Raw genomic sequence first — 9,261 nt, forward strand, 5'->3', positions numbered from 1 at the left:
AAATTTCTTTATATTTTTATTATTTTTTTTAATCTAAATATTATTTAAGATAAAGGAAATGGGGTTGGACTTATAACTTAATCCAGGAGATCTTCCTAAAATTCAGTTAGGAATTTTTGATTTTGGAATGGATTTATGCATTTTATCAACGAAATTGAATGCAGATTTCTTTAATATTTAGTAAACAAACCAAAAAAGACATAAAATTCGACAAAAAATATTATTTTAAACATAAAAATTATCAAAAATATCATCTATAAAATGAAGATTTAACAGAAATTTAGAAACGTAATACGGTATAAATTAAGCATGTTGAGCTTACCAAACACTAGAAATCTTTTTTGATATTCGGTTTGAAATGTAAAACTTTCTAAAAATGACAAAATTTTTCGTTTGAAAAGATATTCTCACTTTTCAAAATGGCGAATCAAGTGAAAATGCGTGCCGTAGGCCTATAAAATTCATAGCAATCGATGTACAGTACGTAAAAGTTAATATATGGATATCACTTTAGATATGTATAGTATATTCTACAACAGTAAACATTCTTAGCATACTCCCGAAACTATTTTACACGACAACAGTATACTTTCGTAGGGATTAAAATCGATTTTTTAAGGTCTCCAGCGGTTTGTTTGAATGGGAACAAAGGGCGGATCTAGGCTCACCACCGAACCCATATAGCCCACTAATCGAGTTAAACAGAATTAATTATGCCCTTAAAGTTAGACAAACCTCCCACTCTAGAGAGCAGAGAGCGAGAGATGGTTGAAACGACTGGTTGGTTTTCACCATCGTTACACTCTATCTGACATCGTTTAAAATGATAAATTTAAAGATTTTTAATAAGAGTAGACACGTAATACGATTTCCATAACCGAGAGCCGTTGATTGAAATCAAATGGTTAGTTTTAATATTTACTATTTATGCGTAAAACATTCAGATAGAGTTGATTGCCCGAAAACTCGAAACTCTTCAACCGAAACTTATTTTACCAGATTATAAAAATTATTAAAGAAGAGCTAAAAATTTCTTTTAAAAATTTTCTCAACATTTAATAAATATTTCACTCTGTTACCATCCCCCCAGAGAAATATTTTAATTAGTAACCTTTCCACAATATTAATTATAACATCTTTATGTATTAACACATGTTTCATTAAACTAGATCATATTTGATTTTAATTAAAGTTTTGCGACCGGCACTTCACGGATTGGTTAAAGCACTTATTTACCTCTTTAAACATATTATTTATAATTTTCTTGGCTATTGTATATGTAAATAGATGTAAAATTTAACAATTTAAAACGAGTTTTTTTTTTGTTTCCTCCATTGCGTTACGCGGAATGGATCGCAGCTGGTTAAAGATGTCTTCGCTTCTTAAATCATTAATTAATGTATTTAGGAGGCCTTCCGGGTTCTATTCTTTACTTTAGACCGAGTCCTCTCTTCACGTAATGTTCTAAATCGCAGTTCGATTTAATTTTTCATTTTGTTTCTAGTTCTTCCGAAGCTAACCTACTTTCGGGTATGTACTGTACAGTACATCATTGTTTCCGATAGGTTTTTATTGTTTTTAATACATTTATTCCTCTGTTATCTGATAAATTATACGTAAAAAATCAGCTAATATTAAAGATTATGACTACAGACAATAGGCATAGACTTTGATATTAACCGATCAGTTGCATAAAAGTAACGAAAGCAATGATCACAACTGCGTATGAAGCGATGAAATCACTTTATTTATCTAAAAATACGATTATAAAATAGTGAAATTAATAATGTAATCGAATATTATCTTAAAATTAACCAAAGATATGTGTTGAAGTTTATAAATAACCATAAAATTACTTTGATAACTGCTTAGTTTAGTAACGCTATGCGTAATGAGTGAAGCATCGGTTCGGTTAAAACTATTAAAAAAAATCATTTTTAAAATAAATAAATTATTTATTTATGTAAAAAAATAAGTGAAATAATTAATGAGATTTTTAAATCATACAAAAATAACATTTTAAGGCGTATAATACGAAATAATTACTAAGAAATCGTTTATTTTTATGAAAATAATTATGATAGAAATCACTCGGGACAAAGTAAAAAAAAAATTTCAAATGGTTAACTAATTAAGATATTATTGTAGTTAAAATCTATTGAATATTTTCCCAATAATTTCGGCTTACTTTAATGATCTACCGAGTGCTAAAAATAGGTTTAAAATAAGTTTAAAATTAACGAAAACGAATTATTTTGAATATATTTAAAATGATCGAACTCGATTGCATAAAATATTCTCTAAAATTTATTACTTATAGAATATTTTTTTTTAGTTATATATTGATTAAAACTAAACAATAGTCTTATCTAATTAAATGTAATTTCGATATATGTCTAATCTTAACGGTATCTTCTATTATTATCCGTCAGATATATAATTTAGTTACTAGGTTGTATATATAGAAACTAAGCTTTCAAAGAGTAAATACATTTATCTTCATTGAATATAATTAATACGAAATTAAACACATTTAAAACTATAAAATTTGAAGTATTTTACGTTGAATATAATCTTAAAAATGGTAAAAAAAAAATCTTGTAAGAATGTTTTGTAAAGTAGCTAAAGATAAGTAGAGATGGGCGGTGAACATTTAACAAAAAGGGCATTCTGCGTAATTTTAAAGTAAAATTAATTTATATAATTAGGATATGCAAATGAATAAAACTATACAAAGATAACCCCATAAAATCCAATTGTATTGCTAATTATAAACAGTTGCAGCTTGTGGCCTTCTAATCTGAAGATGCTGAGTAACAATTACTACTTTACATAAACTATAGTATATATAAGTAATTTATTATGTAAAGTAAAATTAATTTATACGTAGGATACTGGTGTTGAAACTCGCCAGTCATACGTAAGTCTAATAAATTAGTTTTACATAACTAATAACTAACAATAGACGACTTCAGAAAATACAAATATTGTACATGCCTTTCAATAACATTCCATCCGACCAATGAGGAAAACTATGCTCTTTAAAAATTTCGTACTTCATGGCATGGAAGCGTAAGCCAGATTCCCACGAGAAACCGATGGAAGAAGGACAACCGGAAGCAGTCATTGGAAGACCATAAAGTCCTTGAGGCCAGGTTAAAATATGAGGACTGTTCGATTTCTAAACAAAAGAGTTTTTTATATTTTATATCATTGGCAAACACAAGAAATGATTACGTAACGAATACCGATTACCAGTGTCGGCGAGTCCAAACGATTGTGAATAATTACACCGTGTATAAAATACGGTTTTTGTAAATCTACTTGCCACCAGGGTTCGTTTTCAAATTTGGTGGCGGTACAATAACCGCTTGCCATTGTACCGTTTAATCTGCCGTCGACAGCTAAAGAAGAATAGCGCTTCTCTAAAGTGCTGCTCTGCTTTGTTAGTTTTCCATTAGCAATATTCTTCAGAATCTTAAAATTATCTGCAAGATATACAAAATGCAATGCATTTTATTGTAATAAAAAAATGNATTAATCAAACAATTAAGCACTACAATTATAAACAATGGTGAATAGCTGCCGGTTGAAAGCGAGAAAAGACTAAATTTCAACATTTTAAGATTAAGTTCGTTTTAATTACTTAAGTGAAATCAAGAAAAAATGAAGAATTGCTTAAAGATAAAAATACTAAAAGCATTCCTTTCATGAGGTTTGTGTGTTTAACAAAATGATTTAACTTCTTCCAAGCTAATTTAGTGGCAAATATTTTTATCTAAAAATTTTAAAATATTAATAAATTTATAGAAAATATATTAATATAATTGTACCATTATTAAATTTTACTTTATCTTCTATTCTTTTTAATTTATAAATTAAATTTTAGTCACATTATCTGCGCGACATTATCAAAAGTTATAATAATATTTTAGAAAGTAAATTTAAATTTTTTAAGAGAATATTTTTATGAAATAATTCCACTCAAATTTAAGATTAAAATAAAAAAATTTTACAAACCTTTTTGTCGTTATCAAAGCGTACTTTTTGGATGAAAAACTAAGAGGTTATTTGTTCTATTCAATTTTCAATAACATTTATTGGAGAATAATGTTTTAGAAACTGATCTATCATTTAATCAAAGAATTAAATTAATGTTCCTGTTAGTGTAGAAGAATTTTATAATCTAACAACGTTGAAAGATCCTGACACAAGAGATGAGCGATGCTGGCGATCGTCATGCTCTAGATAAGGAATCCTTGTTCTAGCATGAAGCAAGATTTAATAGAACAAAAATCCGATTAAATTTTAAATTATAAATCTAAATTTCCAGATAAATTATAAGGAATTAACATGAATATATCCTGAAGTCTTACTAATACAAGAATAAGTTATATATTGATATAACCTAGAGGTTGCTAGACTAGACTGTTTTAAAAAAAGAGAGCATTTAGTAAGCAAATCCCTTTTAAGAAATGTATTTTTTATAAGTAAAATTGAAAAAAATATATCATTTTTACTCCTAAAAATCTATTTTTTTGGATGATATTTTATGATTTACTGCTACTGATTAAGTAAGGTTACTCTCTATGTTCTTAATACAAATATATCTTATGTATATAAGCTATAATAAATATAAAGTTAGTATAATTGCAGCAATTTATCATTTATTTCTGGATCATATTGGCTCAATGGTATCATTAATGTAACATTTTTTCATAGCAACATAGCAAGATTTTTGTCTGCACTTAAATTAAAATTGGCATATGAAGAATTAGGCTTATTTCTTTCTAATCTATGAAAATACTTAATCTTTTTTGCAGCTTACTGATGAATATGTGCCAAAATTTCATACAATAAATTTATAAAAAATCGTTCAATGTAGGTTAATATATAAATTTCTATTACGCTGTTGTTAATAAAACATTTTAATATCATTTTTCTTATATTTGGCTCGTGTATATGTCTCAATGTAGGAAAAAATTACATAGAAATTATCAAAATTTTAATAGGATATAAACAAAATATTATTATTTTATAATTTTAAAATTTAGGCCAATGTTAATATAAATGTTTTTTTTTATAATTAATCCTAAAAAAAATCTTAATAAAATCATTAAAACTACTCTATGCGAGTAAGTGAAATCTTATAGTTTCTAGCTAAATAAATTCGAAAAATTTCATGTTAAAAGTTAATAAAAAGTACTTATGTAGCAAAATTTTCATATTAAATTATATTTAAAATACTTTTTAACTATATTTACATGTAAGCATTCAACCTAAAGCTTAAAATTATGCATTACATTCACATAGAAATGAGTCTAAATCTGTTATAGATTTACTCAATGTTAATTCAATTTAGATATGATTTTGTAAATGTTAGAGATGAAAAAAATATAAAATCGAAATTACTCATTTTATAAACAAGATTTCGAGGAAGAAATTTAAACGGATTTGAAGAAATTAAGATAGTATTGTTAAAAAATCTTCCATCATCGTCATAAATGGAATATCCATTTATGAGATGAAAGAAGTGAAATTTGGCTGTTTATAAAAGTAATTGGCACGCTTACAATTGTAGATTGTTTCCTTTTTAGTTTTGAATTCGTATAATGACTAGAAAGTTCTTTTTCTCTCTTGAAAATAAATGAAAATCTCTCTCTCTTGCTCTCCCTCCTCCGAGAGGAGAGAGAAAATGACTTTATAAACTAAAACGTTAAATTAAGAGATAAATTTATTTATACGCTATCTAGTTATTCTACAATTCTTATTTTTTTTTTTTTTGTAAGAAGAAAGCGTTACGAATCCGAGAAATTGTTATAATTTAAAATTCTTGAATTGAATTAAATGCCAGGGATATCTCGAATCCTAATGGAACCTATAATCTATGATATCAGTTTAAAATTTTAAATTAATGATAATTAAAAGTTATAATAACTGAATTCTATCTATTCTTTTCGAAGTTTTAAAGTTAAATTTAATAATTTTATACTTTATAAAAGATATTTTGTAGTTAAAAGCCTAGTTACTATACGATTTCGTTTAATGTAGATTGCTCTGTAGATCTTTATCGTAAGCATTTGTAAAGTTATAAGTAGTAATTTTGCTTTTTAATTATATAAAATTATAAAAAATAAATCACATAAAAGTAAATTTACTAGGAAAATTATATATTATTAATCCTCGATGAGTATCTTAATGTTTTCGTTTATAACAAACTACAATTTTGTGTCGGTTCTAGAATGTTAGCTAATAAAATATGTGTTATAGTAATTTGTTTTTTTGCTTTTATAGATTTAAAAAATGTATATAAATATTAAATTAAACATAGTTTAAGTATTTTATTATTAGGCCTACATAATATCTTCAATTTTCCTACATTTAATGTCTGTTGTTATGTAAATATTCTTCTGTGGTTAAAGATAATTTATAAAAGTTATATAAAAATAAATATTGTGGTATCTAAAAAATTTATTTTTATGCAATGCAATGATATATTTTCTTTTTCTACTAGTCAAACAAGTTATTAATTGTTGACGCACAGAAATTTCTTAGTAAGAGATATGACTTATTTTGTAACAAAGTAATAAACGGTATTTTGTGCTAAACAATATGATTTAATAAAAAATTCTTTTATGGTTTATCACTTTTATAACGTATAATCGCATCGTTTTCTGAGAATCAAGGCGCAAAATAAAAGAATTTTCCAACGTTTAGTTATTGAAAAGAATCTGAAAATTATAAGCTTAGAAGAAGAGCATTTCTTTCATTCGAAAAACTAAAATAATATATTTTTGATTAAGAATATGTCGTAAACATGTAATGCACGGTTAAGGATACGTTATGCTCTATAATAATCAAGTTTATCATAAGATTTATCTCTATAGTTTACAGCAAAAGAATTTTTTTTCTTAGTCAAAAACCACAAAATAGACTTTTGTTATTTTATAAAGAACAAGAACAAAGTTTTGTCGAAATAAAAAAATAAAAATAAAACTTATGGTTACAATATATTTAAGTCTAATCATTCTGCAAAAATCATAACTCATAATTCACAAAGAGATCATTTTTTCAATAACTTAAAATAGTACAAAATAATGTATTACATTGCAGCTAGACTTGTAATTTATTTTTTAGTTTTTGATTGATGCAAAATGTTTTATTTTATACTATAAAATCAAAAGAAATTTTTACAAAAAAAAATATTTAAAAAATTTAATATAAATACAGTATAGGTAAATTAATTTCACTTTAAACATTCGAGTATAACTGTTAAAGACAACATATAGTCTCATACAAATTTTCTTATCTAGAGCCAAAAATCTATACTCAAGCCTAGAAGACCCTATGGTTCTAACTGAAGAAGATTCAGGATCCAAAGGTCAAGCTTAAACATCATCAGATAAGTAAAAAAATAAATAAAAAGTAGCATTAACGAGATATATTTGACATTATTGTTATTAATTAATTTCTCAATAGTCTAAAATATATGTGTATTAAAAAAAAAGAGGAAGTGTCATACAGATTTTTAAAATAGGTATGCCAACTATTCGAATATATTAAAATACTTCTTATAAAAACTTGATTTTAATTAATACCCTCTAACTCGATGATAAATAGCAAAGGTTAGAAATTTCCAGTAAGAATGTGGACATTCCCTCGGGTAGTGGTCTTTTTTGGTCCACCTCCCATTATCATAGAATATCTTTTAACCCAAGATAATTCCCAGAAATAATAAAAATCTATACACAATGAGAAAAACTCCTTTTTTTTTTTATTTTGTTTTTTTCCTTCAGGAATAGGACAAGGTGACCACCGGATGACCATATATGGAAGAGGAATGGGTTAAGCTCCATTCATCATTGCTGAGCACAACGTCCAATGAAAGAGCAAAGTATCTGCAAAATGGTGGACGGTGTGGCATTCTCGGAATGTAATTCTAATGATAGTTTCTCGTACCTACCGGAAGTGTCTCGTGGGTGCAGCCTTGTTATCACTTCATCCTACTTTACAAGGTTGCGCGTATGCCTATAGATAATAATAGGCTCGCATTATTAGCTTCAAATTTATTTATTGTTTCTGGTCTATAGGTTAAAGACGGATGCGGGAAATTTTTTTTTCTCCCCTTCTCCGCTTTTCATGACCGTAAAAAAACACAAAAAGAAAATGGTATCCAGATGGCGCCAAATTTTAATTTCAATTGTTTCATAACCGTGAAAAATTGTTAATTTATTAATATAAAACATTTAGCGCCATCTGTGAAAGTTAATGTAAAATAATTTAATTAATTTCGTGTGATTGCCTTCCTAAGTTATGGCCATTCTTCTTAATTAACTCTTCATGGTCTAATTTTTACTATATTCTAACTTTTAGAACTTATTTTCTTTTAAGGCAATGTATGGATGAATACAATTCGAATTTTGTTGAATCGAAAGAATTTTTTACTTTAATTATAAGGGTAACGAATATCGGAATCGTCTCCAATAACGCTATATGCACGTAAGATTACGCTCTTTCTAAATTATATAGCACTATATGCGGTTTTCACGTTTAACCATAGAAACCTTAACTATAATTATCAATATACCTGAGGTTAATTAGCAAGAAAAATTGCTCTAATATATTTTCCATAAATGCAAACTTCATTCGAATGAAGAATTTTAGGTATAAGTAAGAAATTAAATATTATTTTTTGCTGAAATATAACTTTTTTTTTCTCCTCTAAAGTTACACGCTCTAATTTATGCTCCGATGCATTTTTGTTAATCGTATAATGTGTTTTCTTTCGAAAATAAATGGTAAAAACTAACAATTATAAATTTTCAACGATTAAATCTTTTATTTAAATTCATTTGAGATTTTAATTGTTCTAAACGTATGCGAAAACTCATCGGCATTTGCATACTTGTTACTCTAGGTAATTTGCTACGCAAGATTATATTTCTCGTCCAACCTCCAATTATGAATTTTGATGAAAGTTAAAGGAAATGCGCCATTTAACTCAAAATTGTGTCGTTTGCGAATATTCTGTGACGAAAAGATTTGAATTCAAACAAGAGGTATTCAGATGCGGATTCACCTGACTCATTAACGGATCTTCGCATTCCAAAACTATTAAACGTTATAATATCAGGATATTTTTCCGGATAAAACTAAAAATTTTAACATAAAGGATTCTCGAAAGTCCACTCACCATATGTCAATCTTTTGATTCACATAAAAGTCGGTTCAGCTAACAGATGTATCCTATATGTCCAGTCA

The 9,261-nt window shown here is 26.6% G+C and overlaps 1 protein-coding gene across 1 annotated transcript; it reads right to left on the reverse strand.

Annotated features, from left to right (window-relative positions):
* Positions 1-2,971: 2,971 nt before the first annotated feature.
* Positions 2,972-3,474, reverse strand: LOC111625829. Its single transcript, XM_023369069.1, has 2 exons — positions 3,256-3,474; positions 2,972-3,181 (listed from the first exon to the last, which is right to left on the reverse strand). Exons 1-2 carry the CDS (start codon positions 3,376-3,378, stop codon positions 2,972-2,974), a joined length of 333 nt encoding a protein of 110 aa, XP_023224837.1. The 5' UTR covers positions 3,379-3,474.
* Between the last annotated feature and the right edge of the window lie 5,787 nt (positions 3,475-9,261).

The sequence above is a fragment of the Centruroides sculpturatus genome, unplaced genomic scaffold (genome assembly GCF_000671375.1).
Source record: "Centruroides sculpturatus isolate CEXI.00-Female unplaced genomic scaffold, Cexi_2.0 scaffold181, whole genome shotgun sequence".
In the NCBI taxonomy this organism is placed as follows: Eukaryota; Metazoa; Arthropoda; class Arachnida; order Scorpiones; family Buthidae; genus Centruroides; species Centruroides sculpturatus.

Bases quoted from the DNA above. Each gene is read 5' to 3' on its own strand.
- LOC111625829 (XM_023369069.1), bottom strand. From the start codon at position 3,378: ATGGCAAGCGGTTATTGTACCGCCACCAAATTTGAAAACGAACCCTGG. The intron at 3,182-3,255 runs GTAATCGGTATT...TCTTTTGTTTAG, and splicing joins GTTTGGACTCGCCGACACTG to AAATCGAACAGTCCTCATAT.